The 19,905-nt window shown below is 51.5% G+C and overlaps 1 protein-coding gene across 1 annotated transcript; it reads right to left on the bottom strand.

The window, feature by feature from the left end:
* Positions 1-4,286: 4,286 nt before the first annotated feature.
* LOC147646431 (serine/threonine-protein kinase pim-1-like) lies at positions 4,287-15,507 on the bottom strand. The gene is made up of 4 exons (XM_086873465.1): positions 15,459-15,507; positions 5,042-5,319; positions 4,881-4,931; positions 4,287-4,676 (listed from the first exon to the last, which is right to left on the bottom strand). Exons 1-4 carry the CDS (start codon positions 15,505-15,507, stop codon positions 4,287-4,289), a joined length of 768 nt encoding a protein of 255 aa, XP_086729591.1.
* Between the last annotated feature and the right edge of the window lie 4,398 nt (positions 15,508-19,905).

Genomic DNA, 19,905 nt, shown 5'->3' with positions numbered 1-19,905 from the left:
TGCCCGTGTTCAGCAGTGCTGCTCCATCAGTCTGTGCCCAGCAACGGGGAAAAGCCTCAGCCCTGCAGGGCCAGGAGCTGCCGGGCTCTGCCTGAGCAGCTCAGCCAGCGGGAAGGGAGCTGCTCCACACGGGAACCAGGAGCAAAGGACGTGCCTTTTCTAGGACATGCTTTCTGTAAAAAAACTAAAAACATAAAAAAACCCAAAAAAACCCCCCAAAACAAAACAAAAAAACCCACAAAAAAATATGAAAGATAAAAATTACCCCCAAATGTGTAGTGAAAAATCTTCTGTAACTCTGGAGTAAGAAAGAGGTAACGGATCTTTTGAAACAGAGAACTCAGCTTTGATTTTAGTTCCTTAGTTTGCACACGTGCTAGTGGAAAGGATCCATTAGCTGCCTTCCTTGACAGATTTGATGGATCTTTTCCAATATCAAGATATTTTACACTGCAGTTAAAGGAATAGGAAATTGAAATACATGTTCTTCATGACTGTGTCTTGAGTGTAAAAATTTTGCAGTTTGAAACTTGGACCTAAAGTGTGGCAAATGGAAGTGATAAATCCCAATGGACTGAGGGAATGCAGCTTTTCCTATGGGATGTGCAGCACTCCAAGGACTTCCTCAGTGGGGCTCTGGCTGCTTGGAGCTTTGTCCTGTGCCACTCCGGGATGTCATGAAATGGGACTTCACCTGCCACCAGCCCAGGTCACGCTCTGCCACCCCAGCTCCTTGGACCTTGTGTCCCCAAAGACACAAGGTGTTTCTGCAGCTCCAGCTTTGCACAGATCCACAGAGAGCTGGGATTATCCCAAGTCTCGTGTCTCCATTGTGCCATATTCCTAAAGAACCAGCAGCCCATCCTGACGAATATGGTGAGTTATGTGGATGGTTGTCAGCTCCCTTTCCTGCCTAGAAATCCTGAAACTGCTTCTAAATTCTGTTCCCTTCAGCTCTTGGACACCTACTGACACAGAGCTGGGAAAAAAATGCCCTGGCCATGGCTTACAAGGTGAGTTCTGCCAAAGTGAGAGCTCTGTGGGAAATCTCTATCCATCCCTATCCTTTTAATATATCTGTACGTGGGGGTGTGCATGGATGTGTCTTGTATGGAAAGGAAGGAGTGTGCCAACAACGTGACTGACACTTTCACTCTCTGTGTTCATTCCATACTCATGGGTACCAAGATATTATGGAAACCTTTGCAAGGACAGACCCTTCTGTCCATGGATACAGAGACATCCAAGAGCCCCTGGCACAGACAGACCCTTCTGTCCATGGATACAGAGACATCCAAGAGCCCCTGGCACAGACAGACCCTTCTGTCCATGGATACAGAGACATCCAAGAGCCCCTGGCACAGACAGACATTGCTGCTCTTCAGCCACAGACTGGATGAGTCCCTGAGACTGGGGCTTGGCCTTCCTCGTGGTGAGGGGCATCGAGGAAGGCTGCAGTGTGATGGAGACTGTGATGGGCTGGGAACTCACTGGGGGAAAGGAGGGAGCAGTTGTGAAGTAAAAGGCAGGTGGGGGAGAGAACTGTTCAGAGAAGGGCTGAGCTACAGCTTGAGCAAGCTGAAAAATGTCATTTGGGGTCACCCCAGATGGATTTCATTTCAGAAGTCATGGAAGAAGTTTAATTTTTGGGGGGTGTCATGTTTTCCCTTGGAGGTGGACACTCTGCAGACTTGAGCTGCATTGCCAAAATGCTCAGGTCTCTGCTGCAGGTCACAGCGTTTCTTCTTTGGCTGATCCTGGCCCGGTGCTGAGCCCAGCAGAGCCCTGGCAGAGCCCAGAGCAGCCTCAGCATCCGCAGAGCCCGGCTGCAAGGAGAGAAAGCAGAAACCGCCCGTCAGCTGAAGGCTTCTGTCCCCTTGTCCCAGCCAGCCGCGGTGCCCAGGCCATGCTGGCCGTGCTCAGAGCTGGGCCCAAAGCTGCCCATCACTGCTGCCTTGGGGAGCAGAGCAGGAGGGCAGGACATGTGCCCAGCCTGCAGCCAGCCACGGCAGATCCAGCCCCTCAGCAGCTGCCCAGAGCGGGATGCTCCTGTGCCCGCTGCCATCTCCCAAAAGCTCTTGTCCCTCCCATGCCAAGGAGATGAGGACCCACCTCACACCATCCGCTGCCACAAGAAAAGCTGGTCCCAAACGATGTCCTCAGTCTTCTCCAAGGGCACGGCCCATCCACGCCACAGCTGGTCCCAAGCACTTCCTGATCCAGACTGGACCCCACCTAGAATGCTTCCTTTAGAAAAACAAACAACAAATTAATGAAAATAGGTAACAGACAAAAAGGGGGAACAAGAAAAATGGTAAAAAATCTTACATCTGTCAGGAGCTTGAAGAAGGCCCAACCCCTACATTCTGGGGAAAAACCCACCCATGGGTGAGGGAAGCCCATGCCTTCTCCCTTTCCCCCTGCACTGTCCCCCAAAATCATGGTGATCCCAAAGCAAAGCAGGGGAGTGGAGCAGCCCAAGCCCTTCCTTGCCTGCACAGCAAAGCAGCCGTGCTCAGGTTCTGGAGTCCCACCTGTGCTCCTGCCATGGGGGTTTGTTTGTGTCGGGCTGGCTGCCCCAGCCCCAGCCCGGGGCACGGTGGGTGCTGGGGGCTGTTGGCAGGGCCAGGATCCCACTCCCATTTTGTATCCACCCCAGCCCACGTCCCCAGCCCTGCCAAAAACCAGCTGGGCAGTCACAGAGGAATCAGTTGCATCTGCCCCAGTGAAAGGGAAACATTTGGTTCCCAGCCAATGCACAAATCTGGGAGCATCCCCCTGGGTCTGGACTTACCTGAAAATTCCCTGTGGAGCCTGGCTTTGAAGAAGGTGCCAGAATCAAAGTCCATCATCGCCAGCTCCCACTGGCCAGGTAGAGGAAGAGGTTGTCATCCTTGCTGCTGTCCTCCATGTCTCCAGCAGCAGCAGCAGCAGCCCCACCTGGTACAGCTTCTCCAGGGGCTCCTTCTTCCCTGGGGTGACACCAGGCTGTCAGGGTTCTGCCCAGGGCCTGGCTGTCAGTGAAGCAGGACAAGCAAAACCAGCTCAGATGGTGCCCACCAGTGCTGGGCAGAGCAGCTCAGCTCCAGCACAAGGGCTGTGTGTTCCCATTCGATGACCCCAGTGCAGTGACACAGGCAGGACAAAAAAGTCTGGGTTTCTTTGCTGCTGATTGCCAGGGCATGTGTGGAGCTGTAACTTACCAGGTCCCTGCATCACTGTGCCTGTGGCTCTCTCCTTTCTTCTAGGGCTGATGAATATCCTGCATCCAGGGATCACAGGACAGGTCTTCTAATGAGGGCCTGTCCAAGGAGTTCAGGGATAAACACCGCCTGATCAGAATCTGGCAGTCTGGGGAGAGAAACCACAAACCACTGGTCAGTTGGAGAAGGCTCCTGTCTGCTTTGCCCCACTATTCCCGTGCCCAGGCCACGCTGGATGTGCTCAGAGCTGGGCCTAAACTTTCCCATCAATTCTTTGTTTTGGAGGAGAGCAGGAGAGCAGGACATGTGCCACCTCCTCAGCAGCTGCCAGAGCGGGATGCTCACGAGCCCGCTGCTGTCTCCCAACCCTGGTGTTCCCCCCGTGCCCAGAGATGAGGATCCACCTTGGGAGAGCCGTTGTGGCAGCGGGAGCTGGCCCCATCTGATGTTCCTGCCCCTCCTGAAAGGGTGCTCCCCGCAGACCATCTCGTGCAGCAGGATGCCCAGGGACCAGACGGTCGCTGCCTCGCCATGGTACCAGCCGAAGTCGTTCCATTCCGGGGGGCTGTATGACGGTGTTCCTATGGAATATGGATGGAGCTCATCAGGGGGATGCTGCTGCTCCCAGAGCCTGGCCCCAGCATCCCTGGGCATGTGGGGGCTGCCCCAGTGGCACACGGGGTGACCTGCTGCCCTCTCGCCAGCACCTGGGACTTGGGTACAAACTTGGGGTTGGAAAAGAAGCCACTGGTGCTGGAAGAGGGCAGCAGAAACCCTGGCAAGGCCTGACCATGACACACAAAGGGAAATACCCACTCAGTGCTGGGGAAAAACCACACCCACATCCTCCCTGCTGGCATTGCCCAAAAAATATCTTGAACCAAGGCAAACCAGGTGAGCAGAGCAGTCCAAGCCCATTCTCACCTGCACACCAAACCAGCAGGTGAACAGGTTCTGGCTGCCCCTCTCTGCTATCCCCACCCATGGGGGTTTTGTCAGGCTGGCTGCCCCAGCCCCAGCCCCAGTCCTGGGAGAATCCCTGCTGCCACACCCAGGTTGGGCCAGGAGATGCCAGGACCAGGATCACCACCCCTGTGTGGGCTCACCTGCAAATTGAGTGTAGGCTGTGTCCTGCAGGTAGGTGCCACAGCCGAAGTCGATCAGTTTTGCCTCGCCGGTGTCCAGGTCTACCAAGACGTTCTCAGGTTTGATATCTCGGTGCAGGACCCCGCAGCTGGTGCAGTGCCGCACGGCCGCCAGCACCTGCTGGAACAGCTCCCGCGCCTCTTCCTCGGACAGGAACCTCCGTGCCCGAATGAAACGCCGCAGGTCCTGACACCGCTCCGGGCGCTCCAGCACCATCACGATGGTGTTGGGGAGCTCAAACCATTCCAGCAGCTGCACCACACCGGGGAAGCCTGTGGACACCTTGTCCAGCAGCACTATCTCCAGGGGTGCGCTGGTGCCGTCGGGCTGCGGGAGGAGCACGGTGCCGTCAGTGGGGCTGAGGCCGTGCCAGGGCTCGGGAAGCCCTCAGCCAGCCCGGGATGCTCTGTGCCCTCCGCTGGCCCCACGCCCGCTCTCCCTGCAGGTGTCCTGGCGGCTCCCACCCTGCCGGGCCCCGGCTCATCCCCGCCCGGCACGGCCCGGCTTCTGCCGCTGGCCCCGCTCACTCACCAGCTCGCCCCAGTGCCGGACGCGGTTCCGTGGCACCTTTTTGATGGCCACCTGCAAGCCAAAGGGAACAGCGGATTCAGCTCACCGCCCACCGTGTCCAGCCCCATCCTCCTCCTCCGCCCCCTCCTCCTCCTCCGCCCGCCGCCGGCCCCTCTGCTCACCGGGAGTCCGTCCGAGAGCCGAGTGGCCGCAAAAACTCTGCCAAAGCCGCCGCGCCCCAGCAGTGAACCCACTCGGTAGCGCTGCTGCAGGGCCTGCTGCGCCTTCCCTGGGGAAGAGACGCGGCCGTCAGTGCTCGGCCCGGGGCCAGGAACGGCCCCCGAGCGCTCCCCGAGCTCCCCGGGCCGGGCACCCGCAGGCGTTCCCTCATTGGAACGCGACAGCGGCGGAGCTCGGGCCGGGGAAGCCGCAGCGGAGGCGGCGGCAGCGGCCGCACCGCCTGTGTCCTCCGCGGGCCCCGGGAGGAGCCGGGGCCGGGGCCGGGGCCGGGGCCGGGGCCGGGGCCGGGGCCGGGGCCGGGGCCGGGGTCGGGGTCGGGGTCGGGGTCGGGGTCGGGGTCGGGCCAGGCGGAGCCAAAGGGCAGCGATGCCGCCCCAGCCCCTGGCACTGATGCCCGCCCAGCACAGCCAGAGCCAGGCGAAGAGGAGACCTCGGCGGGATGGGCGGGGACGGGGCCGGGGCCGGGGCCGGGGCCGGGGGCGGACCGGGGGCATGGCCCGGGCGGGCACGGGGAGAGGGAAACTGGACGAAAAGGGGACACAGGAAAAGGGAGACGGGGAGAAGATGAGGGACAGTGGGAGAGGGAGAGGAGACACAGAAAATTGATAAAATCGCTTCTTTCGCTGCTGCCGCTGCTGCTGCTGCCGCCGCTGCCGCTGCAACTGAAGCCCCGGGGCCGTTTGTCCCCGTGTCCGTTTGTCCGTTGCCCGCTCGGCCCCGCCCCGAGCCCCGCGCTCCCCGGGCAGCCCCTGAGCCTGGCCAAACACGGCAACTTTGCCCTGCTGAGCCAAGAGCCAGAGTCTGGACTCCTGCACAGGGGCACAGCAATGCCCTTGGCTGCTGCTGTGCCTTGTCCCTGCTGAGGCTCAGACACCGTCTGAGCACATTCCCTGAATGCAGAATTTGTACCTGAGCCGAGCACTGCACTTGTGTCTCCAGCATTGCTTTCCAAGGAAAACAGGGCAAGGCAAACTGGCTATAGCTCAGGGTATTTTACAGTGTCTAAAACTTGCCAAGTCTCAGATCTTAGAGGTGAGAGCCATTTGGAATGAATGGGATGGAGAAACAGCGCAAGATGGAAAAGGGAAACATAAAAATAGAACATAGAGAAAAAAAAAAAAAGAGAAAAATAGAGAAAAACATATTGGTTGTTTCTTTGGATTTTATTTTCATTTCTTAAAAAAGCTGTTTCAATTTTCCCAGAATCTTCTCCACAGTCCTGTTCTTTCCAAAAACCTGTCCTGGAGAACAAGGCGCAGCTCCTGTCACAAGATGTGCCCCCAGCTGCAGCTTCTCTTGGCTTCCCACACTGTGAGTGCAGCACAACTCTTGCAGCAAAGCAGGACAAATGTTTGAAGAACTTGACAAGTTGTTCTTTCTTTTCTTGTGGACAGGGGAGTTGTGCCATTGGTGAGGTTTTCATTGTTGCTCTTCTACCCAAAGAAAACATGATGGGCTACCAGGAATTGTTGGGGAATACAAGCCTGGCTGAATGTGGAGAAAGAATCTCCAGAGCCTGCAGCCAGCAGTGGAGAGCTCATCATTCCAACAGCCCCATGGATATCTGGAAAGTGATCTGGAACATGAAGATGGGCTGACAGAGGGAGTTTGTTTCTGTGTTCAGTTGAGATGATTCTACATCTCTTGCACTGGGAGAAATCAAGAGCACAATCAGTTGATGATAAGCAGCAGAACATGATAAGCTGGAGCTCTCAGTGGATGAAAGAATGTGAAAAGGAGAAATGCAGGGAATGACTTGGTGAACTTTGTGTGTAAGAAGGGTCATTTTTTCCTAATAATTCCCAATTCATTCCCCTTGCTTTTATCCTTTTAACAAGACCAATTGCATCTCAGATTCCCCAGGAAATGGGAACCCTGAGCTTGTGGAGCTGCCTGAAAGGTGCCCTGTTCCTTTTTCTTCTGCTGCTCAGAAGAAACAATGAAGCGAGTTGGGAAGTTCTGGTTTTTCTTTTTCCTGGTGGATTTTTTCATTTTATTTGCCACTGCAGAGGCAATTTCTGTGATGGCCTCTGTCAGTTGATTCTATTCAGCAGCAGCAGCAGCAGCAACAGGGCTGTGTTTGAGCACTGCAAATGTGACCTGTGTGGCTTTAATTCCCCTCGACTTAGTGCTCAGGGACTTGGGAGCATTTTGATCTGTACTGATCATGATGCCTGAAACAAAAATCCTGAGTTCCCTGTGACAAAAGCACAGTGGGTAGCACTGATTGAAAGAGGCAATTGCAGCTGTACTGCTAAAATTCAGGTGGCAAGCAGAAGAGGGGCAAGAGCAGCTGGGATCTACAATTGCCAAGGCCAGGGCACCAACAGCCTCCTGCTGTCACCTCAGGGTGAGTAAAACAGGGCTGAAAACAGCGCTGGAACCCGATCCTTTCTTCCTCTGAGGGCTGGCTGAGGGCAGCAGAGGCGGGCCCTGAGGAACCAGGGCTGTTTGTGGGGGATTGTTGCTGTAGTCCAGCATTGCCCCGGCAAAAGCCCTGGGAAGCCGAGGCAGGAGCAGGTGGGAAGGGCCGGCGCTGCTGCTGCTCCTGGCCGGGAGCCCCGGCCGGGCCGGGCCTGCGCCCGCTGCGCTGCGGCTGCTGCTGCTGCCAGAGCCGGGCGGGACTCGGGGACAGGGAATGGACACGGGGGGACAGCAAAGGCCTTGGGGGCTGCAGGGATGTTGGTGCTGGGGCCAGCGCCAGCACAGAGCTTCAGCCCGCAATGAACCCCGAGGGAAACGCTGGGGAAAGGCTCCATTCAGCCTTTCTTTACTCGGCCCTGTGAAGGGACCGAAATAAAAGGAGAGTGAGCAGGGCCCGACCCCTTCTCCTTTGGGAGGAGCCCCTGGGGCTGTGAGGGGCCGTGAGGGGAAATGAGAGGTTCTATGGGGCCATGAGAGGTTCTGTGGGGCCATGAGGGGTAGTGAGGGGCCATGAGGGGCTGTGAGGGGCCAAGATATGTTCTATGGGGCCATGAGAGGTTCTATGGGGCCATGAGAGGTTCTGTGGGGCCATGAGGGGCTGTGAGAGGTTCTATGGGGCCATGAGAGGTTCTGTGGGGCCATGAGGGGCTGTGAGGGGCCATGAGAGGTTCTATGATGGCCATGAGGGGCTGTGAGGGGCCATGAGGAGCCTCAGCCCTGGCAGGAGGGGGTCCCACCATGTCCCCAGGGCAGAGCAGCCGTGAGGGGCCGCGAGTGCAGATGTGGCAGCAGAGCGGGCTTGGGGCACCTCTGGGAGGGGATGAGACCCTTCCCCAGCTCCAAACCACACCAAGCCCAGCATTAACAGGATTTTCCATCTTTAGAATCCACTGGCAACTTGGAGTTGATTGTAGAGTTTAATCCCAGTGAGAAAAGCAAGGGAAGTTTCCCAGTGAGTGACATCCAGTCATTGTTATTAATGTCTAAGATTTAAAAGTCTTAACAATGAAAAGTAATACTAATAAATAATAATAACAACAAGAAAAAGAAATAAAGCCCCGAATCCCAACAATCACCTCAGAAACATGTTTTTGTTTGTAGTAATAGATTAGTACTAAAAAAAAAATTAATTAAATTTTATTTCTAATTCAGACATGTTTCATCTTTTTCAAAGGCTCTGGTCCCCTTCCTCCAGGGTCATTTCCTTTACTCACCCACTTTCTAATAGGTAGAAGGGAGTTAAGCACACTGGAAAAGACAACAGCTCCTGTTTCCAAGGGAAGCAGCCACCACTCCAGGGAACCTGAATTGCCCCCAGGCTCATGTGTGCACTTGAAGGGTGAGCAGGTGTTGGGGACAGAGATCTCAAACTCCTTCTAAGGCTGTGAGAAACCCACAGGTGGCAAAGTATCATTGTGGGTCGGCTCCTGCTGAAATTCCATTCCCCCACACCCTCCAAATGGGCAGGCAGGGCTGGGCTCTGGCAGGGTTCAGTTTTGAGTGCCTTGTGCTCCCTGGCATGGAAGTGATCCTATGAACTCTGGTACTGATGGATTGTGGAATGGCTGCTGAAGGAGGAGGGGGAATCTCAGCAGACAGGAAAGTCTCTTCTTCTCCCTTCTCCTTGCAGAACCCCCTCTCCAAAGAGAAATGCCTGTGCTGGGTTTCCATGGCACCCCTTCCCTCAGCCCAGTGTCTGAGCCACTGTGTGCTCTGCAGGACCAAAGCCAGAGGAGTCCCAATATCAGTCACCCCACGGTCCCCACACAGCAGGAGAAAGCACTGCTTGCAGTGGGGCTGCTGATCTGTGACCCGTCCTGGTTCCATCCACCCCACTCCTCTCAGCCACAGGCACCAGAAGGATCCCAGGAAAGCCACAGTGCTCTACCAGATGCCAGGAGCACTCCCTGCTGTGGCCTCAGGGATGCTGGGTGACCTCGTGGATGAGGATCTGTGGCTGCTGATGGAATGTGTGGATGGAGGCCCTTGACAGGAGGTTGTTGGAGACACGTGTGGGGCTGAAGGAGAGATGGCAGCTGTCAGTGGGGAGGGCAGGGACCCCGCTTGTGAGTCCATTGCCTTGGACACCCTCAGCCACAAGATGTCCAAGGAGTCACACAAGGCTTTGGCACTCTCAGCCTTCTTTCCCCCAAGTTCCTGCTTTCTGTACATTGACAGCAGAGAACCTTGCTTGTTTCTACAACTAGAATAAAGGTCCAAGATGGAACAAGCCTTGCTGGTTTTAGTCAGAAGCATCAGTGACCAAAAGTTGTGTTTCCATTGGTTTGCTCACATCTTTGTTCCTTCTCAGTGTTCAGGCTGGGCTGTGGGGTGTCCTCATTTGCTGCATTTTCTGAGTTCCTCTTGGATCCCTTGAGCAATAGGTTGTGCCCTCTGAGGATCCTCTGTGCTCCTTGGTGACCCAGGAGAACCTTGCAGGCGGTTTTTGGGGGAGCTGCTGCTGTGATGTCACAGGAACGTTGCCGTGTCCTTGTGGTGTTCCCGTTGCTGTGGGGCACAGAGGCCTCAGTGTCAGAGCGGCTCTGGGCACCTGCTCATTGCCTGAGGATCCTCCTGCCTGAGGCATTCTCAGCAGCCAGGCCAGCCCTTGACGGGTGTCCTTCTGTCCTGGCAGGGGGACAGACAGTCTGCAGGTGTGTGCAGCACAGGCAAAATGATCCAGCAAGTGGTTGCTGCAGTTTGCACTCTGCACTCTGGGGCTTCTGATGGGTATTTTTTAACCCACTGGGTCCCTAAGTCGAGGATTTCCCCAGGTGCACCATATGTGCCTTTGGGATTGCTGTGGGCTTTCTGTTCTTCCTTTGGAACAGAGGTGATTTTGAATGAAAATTGCCATTAAGATGCCATTTATTTGGGAAAGCTCTTGCCAACATCTTCTTAGAAAGGGGTTGTTTGTAGCCAGCAGGGTGTGCACAGCATTTGGAATGGAGCCTGGGGGGTTTCTGTTCCCCAGAGGAGAGTCTGTGGCAGTGAACTCTGTCATTCCTCCCTCTGTTTGCTGATCCAGCCAAAAACTGGACACAGCCTTGTATTTTGTGCTGTTCTCTTGCTTGCTGTGTGATCCAAAAGGACTGTGGCTCCAGGAGGGGAATTGTGAAAGCAAAATGCTCTCTTGGCATTGACTTATTGTGTGGGATTTTCCAGCAGAGGCAGCTTTTTCTCCTAACAGCATCTGGTTCAGGTGAAGGTCCCCTCACACATGGATACTGGGAAGCTCCTTCTTCAGTGAGCAGGAAAGGAACCTTTGGTGTTCAGAGATCCCAGTTGTTCCCTTTCAACACCATCATGAGCCCAGTAAGCTCCAGTATGATCCTTGTCACATGGCAGCACTCCCAGGATGGTCCCAGTTGCCTCTGGCTAGATCAACCCAGTCAGTCCCAGTATGATGCCATTGGCTCCCAGCGTGCTCCCAGTTGCTCCCAGTCACCCCCAGTATGGGGGATGATGTGCATGGTGTGTTCCCAGTCACTCTCAGATACTCCCAGTATGAGTCCAGTCACTCCCAGTATGATCCAAAATTGGATTGCTGGGAGGCCTCATGGAATCCTGGAGACCATTGTGACACTCTAGGGCCCCATGGAACCGTGGTGACACCAGGTTGGCTGGGAGTGTTGATGTGCTGCAGGGTAAGAGGGCTCTGCACAGGGAGCTGGACAGGCTGGATCCAGGGCCCAAACCCAACAAGGTGAGGTTTAACAAGTCCAAGTTCCAGGTCCTGCACTTTGGCCACAACAACCCCTGCAGTGCTCCAGGCTGGGGACAGAGTGGCTGGACAGCAGCCAGGCAGAAAGGGAGCTGGGGCACTGATGGACAGCAGGCTGGGCATGAGCCAGCAGTGTGCCCAGGTGGCCAAGGAGGCCAATGGCTCCTGGCCTGGATCAGGAATGATGTGGCCAGCAGGAGCAGGGCAGGGATTCCTCCCCTCTACTCTGCACTGGTTGGGCAGCACCTCGAGTGCTGTGTCCAGTTCTGGGCCCCCAATTTAGGAAGGCCATGGAGGGGCTGGAGCGTGTCCAGAGAAGGGCAACAAGGCTGGTGAGGGGTCTGGAGCACAAGTCCTGTAAGTGATAGTAAAAGGTCTCAAAATGTTAGAAAATTCGGGGACTTAGAAAGGAAGATACGTTTGGAAAGGCCTTGGAAAAGCAGGCCCTGGGAAATGTTAGGCCTTGTACTTGCTAAAGATCAGGTCAAACTGCACCTGTGTAATCAGTAGATGATCATGATACAATTGTTAGATATGATTGGATATAATTATTGCTTAAAGAACATGAGGAACAATGTTAGGGGGCTGGGGGGTATCACGAGAAATCCATGCTTGGGTAAAAACAATGCTTACAATAGAACAATGTAAGTTTAATAATTAATATGTGAGTTATATAATGGTAGAGTATAAAATGTTCAGTTCCAAACCAAGATGGGTCAGATTTGGGTCTGTGTACCCCTGACACCCAGAGCTCTTAATAAAGCACCTGCATATGATCATTCGTGATTATGTGTGTTCCTGAATGCTAACCATTTCATCAGATTTTACTGGAATTTTATGAGATATTTGTGGAATTTTATGGAATTTTTGTGGAATTTTGCAGGAAATTGAGGGTATTTTGTGAGATGTTTCTGGAATTTGGTAGGATTTTGAAAAGATTTAGGTTTTTTTTTTATTTTTCATCAATTTTTTGAAATTTTGCTGGAATTTAATGGGATTTTGAGAAAATTTAAATGATTTTACGGGATTTTTCTTGAATTTTCTGGGATTATCTTGAAATTTGAGGGATTTTTATTGAATTTAGTGGGATGTTGAGAAAATGTAAACATTTTTCTGGGATTTTTCTGGAATTTTGTGGGATTTTTTTGGAATGTTGTGGAATTCTCTAGATTTTGTGGGATTTTGAAGAGACTTGAAAAATTTTGAGGGATTTTTCTGGGATTTTGTGGAAATTTGTTGAGATTTTGTGGGATGTTTCTGGAATATTGTGGGATTTTACAGGAATTTTGTGGGATATTGAGATTTTGTGGGATGTTTATGAAAATTTGTGGGATTTTGAGAAAATTTAAATAATATTGTTAGATTTTTCTAAAACTTTGTGGGATTTTTTTGGAATGTTGTGGAATTCTCTGGACTTTTGAGGGGTTTTGAGGAGATATGAAGAATTTTGAGTTATTTTTCAAGACTGTGTGGAAATTTGTGGAGATTTTATGGGATGTTTCAGGAATTTTGAGGGATTTTTCCTGGAAAATTTGTGGGATATTGAGGAGACTTGAAAAATTTTGAGGGATTTTTCTTAAATATGGGGAATTTCAGGAGATTTTGTGGGATTTTTCAGGAATTTGGTAGGCTTTTGAGAAGATTTAGGGCATTTTGTGGGATTTTTTCAGTATTTCGTAATGCTTTTCAAGAATTTTGTGGGATTTTGAGAAAATTTAAAGAATTTTATGAGATGTTTCAGGATTTTTTTGGGATATTGAGGAGACTTGAAGAATTTTGAGGGATTTTTCCTAGATTGTGTGGAAATTTGTAATGATTTTGTGGGATTTTCCTGGAATTTGGTAGGGTTTTGAGAAGATTTAGGGAGTTTGTTGGGATGTTTGAGGAATTCTGTGGGATTTTCCTGGAATTTTGTGGGATTTTTCTGGAATTTTGAAGGATTTTGACGAGACATGAAGAATTCTGGGGGATTTTTCGTAGATTGTGTGGAAATTTGTAAAGATTTTGTGGGATGTTTGTGGAATTTGGTAGTGTTTTGAGAAGGTTTAGGGAATTTTGAGGGTTTTTTCACAATTTCGTGATGGTTTTCTGGAATTTTGTGGGATTTTGAGACATGTAAAGAATTTTGTGGGACGTTTCTGGAATTTTGTGCGGTTTTTTTGGAAGGTTGTGGAATATTCTGGAATTTGGTGAGATTTTGTGGATACTTGAAGAATTTTCCAAAGATTTCCTTAGATTGTGTTTAAATTTGTAAAGTTTCTGGAATATGGTAGGGTTTTGAGAAGATTTTTCTGGTATTTTGTGGGTTGTTTGTGGAATTTGGTAGGGTTTTGAGAAGATTTAGAGTTTGTTAGGATGATTGTGGTATTTTGTGGTATTTTTCTGGAATTTTGTGGGATTTTTGTGGAATTTTGTGGGATTTTGAGAGGACTTGAAGAATTTTGAGGGATTTTTCCTAGATTGTGTGGAAATTTGCAAATATTCTGTGGGATGTTTCTGGAATTTGGTAGGATATTGTGAAGATTAAGGGAAATTTGTGGGATATTTCTGAAATTTGTGGGGTTTTTCTGGAATTTTGTGGGATGTTTCTGGAATTTTTGGGCTTTTTTTCTGGAATTTTGTCAAATTTTTGTGGAACTTTGTAGGAATTTTGTGGAATTTTGTAGGATTTTGAGATGACTTGAAGAATTTTGAGGGATTTTTCTTAGATTGTGTGGAAATTGGAGGAGATTTTGTAGGATGTTTTTGGAATTTGGTAGGGTTTCTACATGATTTACCGAATTATGTGTGCGTTTTCTGGAATTTTTTGGCATTTTGAGAAAATTTAAATAATTTTGTGGGATTTTTCTGGAATTTTGTAGGATTTTTTGGAATGTTGTGGAATTTTCTGGAATTTTGTGGGATTTTGAGAAGACTTGAAGAATTTTGAAAGATTTTTCTTAGATTGTGTGGAAATTTGTGGAGTTTTTGTGGGACGTTTCTGGAATTTGGTAGGGTTTTAAGAAGATTTAGGGAATTTTTTGGGATGTTTCTGGAATTTTGTGGGATTTTTGTGGTATTTTGTGGGATATTGAGGAGACTTGAAGAATTTAGAGGGATTTTTCTCAGATTTTGTAGAAATTTGTGGAGATTTTGTAGGATGTTTCTGAATTTCGTAGGGTTTTGAGAAGTTTCAAGAAATTCTGTGGGTTTTTTTTAATTTTGAGGGATTTTGAGGACATATGAACAACTTTGTGGGATTTTGGAGGTGCGCCTACAACTCCCGTGATGCTCCGCGGCACCTTTAAACCGTATTATACCGGCGCCTACAGCTCCCATCATCCCCCGCGGCCCACAGATTCCCTGTTACAGCCCCCCGAGTGCCCGCTCGGACCCCAAAGGGTCCCCAGATTTCCCCCCCTTGACCCCCAAGTGTCCCCCTGACCCCGAACTGTCCCACAGAATCCCTAAATGCCCCTCCAAGTGCACACTCGATTCCCCTAAGTGTCCTCCAGACCCCCAAGTTCTCTCTAAATTCCCTCCCCAGACACAAAGCTGCCCCAAATGTTCCCCAGAAGTCTCCATGGACCCCAAAGTGGCCCCTTTTACCCTGTCTGAGAATAATTTCAAAATTATGATTAACGGGCTAAAAATAGGAGTAATTAGCATAAAGAGGGAGAAATAGAGGTCAGTTAATTAATGAAGGGAATTGTGGTACTTAGAGCCAGAGAACAATAATGTTTTTTGTTCCTGAAAAGGTATCAATTCTTTTATATAAATGCAAAAACAAGGTTATAAGAATACAGAATAATATTATTATAAAAAGTAAAATTTTATTTTTATAAATTAATTAGATTTTAACGATAAACAAAAATTGATAAATGTTCTCAGTGCTTTGGGATGTCAGTCCCAGGTGGGCGATGTCAGAAATGCTGAGGCTCGGGGTGAGGAGCAGGTTGTCTAAACAGGGGCAGCCCACAAGGGGCTCATTCTTCTCCCTGACCAGACCTCCTCAGGAGACATTCAGCATCAGGATTGTAAAGAGTAAATCGTGACCTCCTGATCAGTACACAAAGATGTTTTACAGTTTGAACAGTAGAATGTTGTCACCGTAAGGGGCCTTCTTTGTTAATATAGCTCATGTTGTGTCATGTTTGGTAAATACCAATGTTGTTGTACCAGCCCTGTTAATGCCACCTGGCCTTGTCTATTGCCTCTGCTGCTCCCGGCACCCATGGCACCGATGACAGCACCCAGTGTGTAGATGAGCCCAACTCCCATGGGGGTAGCACCCAGGGAAAGTGGGATTAACATCCAAAGACCCCTAGAATCAGCGAGCCAGGGCACAAACCGGACTCCAAACTACACTGAGGAGCAAGGGAGAACATTGAGCAGCTGACTGATGTTCCAGACCTTGTCACCATAACTAAATAACATTTGCCCTCCACCACTACTCAAGATTTACAGTAAACCAGAGTCCTTCTAGAGACTCTCCTGAAGGCAGAATCCCCAGCTCTGCCCTGTGGCAAAGCTGAACATCTCCTCCTCTGGGTCATCCATTTGGAACAGCAGTGGTCGAGCTCCCCCACCCAGAGCTGCCCTCAATAAAGGCATTAAAAAGGAGCTGCTCTCCTTGCCTGCTCTTTTCAGAAGGACTGACCCCGTGGCAGAGTGACCCACGCTGCAGCACTGTGAGGGGCTGTTCCCCATGGGATGGACTCAGCTTGGAGAAGTTCCTGGAGAAGTCTCCGGTGGGAGAGAGCCCAGGGTGCAGCAGGGGAACGACTCCTGTCCCTGAGCAGCGGGAAAAGGCCCGGGGGATGGAGTGACCATGGCCCCATTCCCTGTGTCCCTGCACTGCCGGGGGAGGAGGCACAGCTGGGAGGAGGGAGGGGTGGGGAAGCTGGTTTTAAGGGTCTTCCTTTACTTCTCATGATCCTGCTCGGAGTTTGTGGAGTTTTCTGCCAGAAATCTCTCTCCTCCCCCACTCATCCACAGGGATTTGGGGCGGTTTTCCCTTTTTGGGGGAAATCCCAGTGATGCACTGATGCTCCTAAGTAGAGGTGAGAGAAGTGAGGCTCCAGGGCTTCCCGCTGAGCCGGAGCCACCGAACACCCAGGGCAGGGAAAGGCGAGCCGGGAGCTGCGGAGAACTTTGTTTGTGTTTGGAGCTCAATAGCGGCTCGGGCCGGGCCCGTTCCAGGCCTGTTCCTCATCTCCGCCCTTCCCCTCACACAGCCCGGGGGGCCCTGAGAGCGCGGGGCGGGGCTGTGCCGTGTGCAGAGCCCGCCGCTGGCTGCAATTGGCTGCTGCTGCCGTCACTCGTGGCTCTGGCGCGCGCTGATTGGGCAGAGCGGGGACAAGCCCGGCCCCGCTGGCGCCCCCAGGGCGGCCGTGGGGCAGGAGAGCCGCCATTGCCGGAGCGTCTGTGCGGGCCCGGCAGCGGCGGCAGCGGCCGGAGCCCGGTGAGGCGGCGGCGGAGCTCGGAGGCGGCCCCAGCCATCGCAGGTGGGAGCCGCGCTCGGTTCTGCGGGGGCTCGGGGCTCGCTGCGGGCCCGGGAGGGGGCGGCGGGGGGCTGTGGCGGGTGGCTTGTGCCGTGGCCGGCCCGTGTTGGCCCTGGGCTGAGGGCGCTGCGGGAGCGGCTGCCCGCGGTCTCCTTCCCGCTGGGGCCTCGGCAGGAGCCGGTGCCGGAGCAGCGCTGGCTCGTCCCGCTTCGTGTCGGTAGCCCGGAGGTGGCTGCGCTGTGCCCGGGGCTGGGCGGGAAAATTCCCGGCGCCAGAGGTTTGTGTGGCCAAAGGAGCCCGAGGAGCGGTGTGAGAGTGACTTTATTGCTGCCCAAAGGGAGAGGCCCTGGGGCATTTGCCGTGCGCTCTCTCCAGCTGCTGGAGGACGCGGCCTCGTTTTTGTCCTGATTTTCCCGGCCGCGTGTCCCTGTCCCTTTCCCCACTGGCGGAGGTGCTTGGAAGGTTCAGACTTCCCCATCTGCCTCCTGCATGTCCCGGTTAATATGTACCCACCACTGTTGTATAATATCCGATATTGATGGCTCTGTTAAGTCTTTGTTCTTCTGGAAGTTCAGGAATTTAGCGGGGACTTTGTCAGAGCAGCGGTCCTTGTCAATTAGTAACATTTTCTGAAACTGATGCTTTCTCCCATTGCTTCCGTATGTGCAAGTCCCTGGCCCTATCTGCAAGCAGATTCACTCATTGACTCTGTTTTTTCTTCCTGGGTGTTCTTTGATTTTGGGATTGCTCTCAGTGCCCTCATTCTCTGTCCTTTTGTAGCCGTTTGTGGCTCAGGAGGCCTGGCTGCCCCCTGCATCCCCTTGCTCAGCTGCTGAATGAGCTGCACTCAGCAAGGTGCAGTGTATGGTGAAAAGATGAGAGTTGCTGTAGAACGTAAGAGGAGAAACTGCATTTGTTTAACCCATGGTCTGCCAGGGAACCACAAAAAAGTTGCCCATTCCCATCCTTTCCACGTTTGGACCAGTACATGAGCTCTTTTCTTACATCCTTGTTATCTGTTTCTCCACTTTTCCTCTGTGATGTATTTGCCAACAGCAGTTTGAGTCATTTAACTTTGCACAAACTCTGCCTCCTTTTCCTGCTGAAAGATAATCTGACCCCATCCCATGGTGAAATGTTGTGTTCCTCATCTGGGTGGATTGGTTGGGAAGAAAGTCAGGAACTGGAGCTGTCTGGTTGGGTATTATTTTGAGGACATCCTGTAATCTAATTATACCATGGAAATGATAAATTAGTTCTCTGGCTCCTGATATGAATTTGTTAGGGTTCCCATGGCCTGGCCCATGGTGTTGCAGGATTTGTTCTGGTGGCCTTTCATCTTTTCCCCATTTTTGGGTGCTCCCTCCAGCCAGGGCTGCATCAATTTTTGGCTTTTCTCTAATTTAATCAGCACATACTTGGATTCCTAACTGATTTCCTTGAACTTGGGGTAGCAAAAAACCCCCAGTGCTCTAATTCACCCTAGATAACACAGAAAGTGAGAGCACAAGTTCAGGTGGGGACTGGGATGATTTCCGCCCATTTTTTATAGTGAAGTTTTCACAACATTGTCCATTTGCAGTTTTCCTTTGCAGCTTAACCAATTTCTGCTGCAGAGTCAGATATCCTCACTATGGGCTCTGCCTTCAGCTGTGCAAATTCCATCTGTGCCCCCAGGCAGAGCTTGGGGTGAGGGGCAGAGGAATTCAGCCCAATTCCTCCCCCAGGCAGGAACACCCTGGTACATTGTCCAGGCTTTGCCCCAGAGGTGTTAATTTGCATTTCTAAAGCTCCTCTCCTGGCTGCCTGGAATGAAGCTTCTCTTCCAGGGCAGCCATGGGATGACTCACATGGAGGGCTCCCTCCCCCATCTGCTGTTTCTTTGTTGTTTTTTTTAAACAATTTTCTATTAACTGTTTACCTTTTAAAGGGTATCCTTTCAAACTCTTCTACTTTTCAAAACGCAGCTTAAAGGTGAACATGGAAAAACCCATACCATAATGCTGCCATCACTAAGAGCCACGCACAAACATAAAAACAAAAATTAGAAAGAAATCAAGTATTTTCTTTTTCTTCTCTTCTGACTAAAAACTGATTCTCACACCCCTGGCCCAAACAGAACTGACAACAGAAAAGTATAATTATTACGAAAAATTCTTCTAATGGTGTAATCCTTTCACTGAAACTGTGAAAAGTAAAAGCTCTCCAAAATGTCATTAGGGAAATAAGGCATTCCTTGATTCTGAACAGAATCATTTCAACCACACATATTCTGCATGTGCAGAGAAAATCATTCCATGACATGTGAGTTTTACTAGATGTTTCCTAAACTTTATACAGTCTGAACCCATAGAAATCCATTGGTTTAGTGTTCATTGTTTCCAAGTTGTGGAGCCCTTAGTGTTTGGTTTCCTGTTGCACCCGGATTTCTGTGCCTCTGATGTGAATTAGGTCTGCACTCCTGGATTTCCTGCTCAGCCTTTTCCAGACCAGGTGTCTCCAGCTGTGCCAGGGCAGTGTCTGGGGTAGATGTTGGTTGATGTTTGCTGCTGGGCCTTGATGTTTTGTTGATTGTCGTTGTCTTTGTGGGAATCTTTGGGCTCTTCCCAGTCAATTGAGATGTTAAGCTCATCTCTGCTGAGTGGTGGAACATCCCTTTAAAAAATCCTTGAAAATTCCTTTCCCCAAGGCAAATGCAAACCAAGCCTGACTGGAGAAATCAAATTAAAAATAATTTTACACTTGGTATATTTTCCAATACTCTAATCCCAGGCAGCCCAGAGTGTGAGTGTAATTGAGAGCCAGAGTGGAATTCTCCCGGTGCCTTCCCCAGCAGCTGTGGCGAGGGCAGGCACAGAAAGCCCTGAAGCTCCAGCAGTGCCAGCCAGGATTGTCCCGCAGGGGCTGGAGATGCCAAAGGAGGGTGCCCAGACCGAGGATTTCAGCAGAGGATCTGTGGGCAGCCCCAGGGGCTTCCCCCGCTGGGGAGCCCTGGCTGCTGCTGCCTTGCCTTCAGTGCAGGCTCAGGGGCGGCTCCCATCCTCCTGCTGCAGCCGGGAAATCCAAATCTGCGGGGCTGCAGAGCCCTTGAGCCGAGGCTGAGGGGTCCCCCCGTGTTCAGCTGTGCTGGGGCTGTTTCTGTGCTCAGGGACACTTGGAATGGGCCGTGCCACTT

The sequence above is a fragment of the Cyanistes caeruleus genome, unplaced genomic scaffold, assembly GCF_971803275.1.
Source record: "Cyanistes caeruleus unplaced genomic scaffold, bCyaCae1.hap1.1 HAP1_SCAFFOLD_99, whole genome shotgun sequence".
Taxonomy (NCBI): Eukaryota; Metazoa; Chordata; class Aves; order Passeriformes; family Paridae; genus Cyanistes; species Cyanistes caeruleus.
Note: the sequence above shows the minus strand (reverse complement) of the source record. Positions and strands in the feature narration are given on the sequence as shown.

What these genes read in the sequence shown, in the direction of transcription:
- LOC147646431 (XM_086873465.1), bottom strand. Translation starts at nt 15,507, where the DNA reads ATGGGAGTTGGGCTCATCTACACACTGGGTGCTGTCATCGGTGCCATG. An exon ending in TGCTGTCATCGGTGCCATGG is followed by an intron (nt 5,320 to 15,458) that starts GTGCCGGGAGCA and finishes CGGAGGACACAG; the next exon opens with GCGGTGCGGCCGCTGCCGCC. An exon ending in TCCGGCACTGGGGCGAGCTG is followed by an intron (nt 4,677 to 4,880) that starts GTGAGTGAGCGG and finishes CTCCTCCCGCAG; the next exon opens with CCCGACGGCACCAGCGCACC.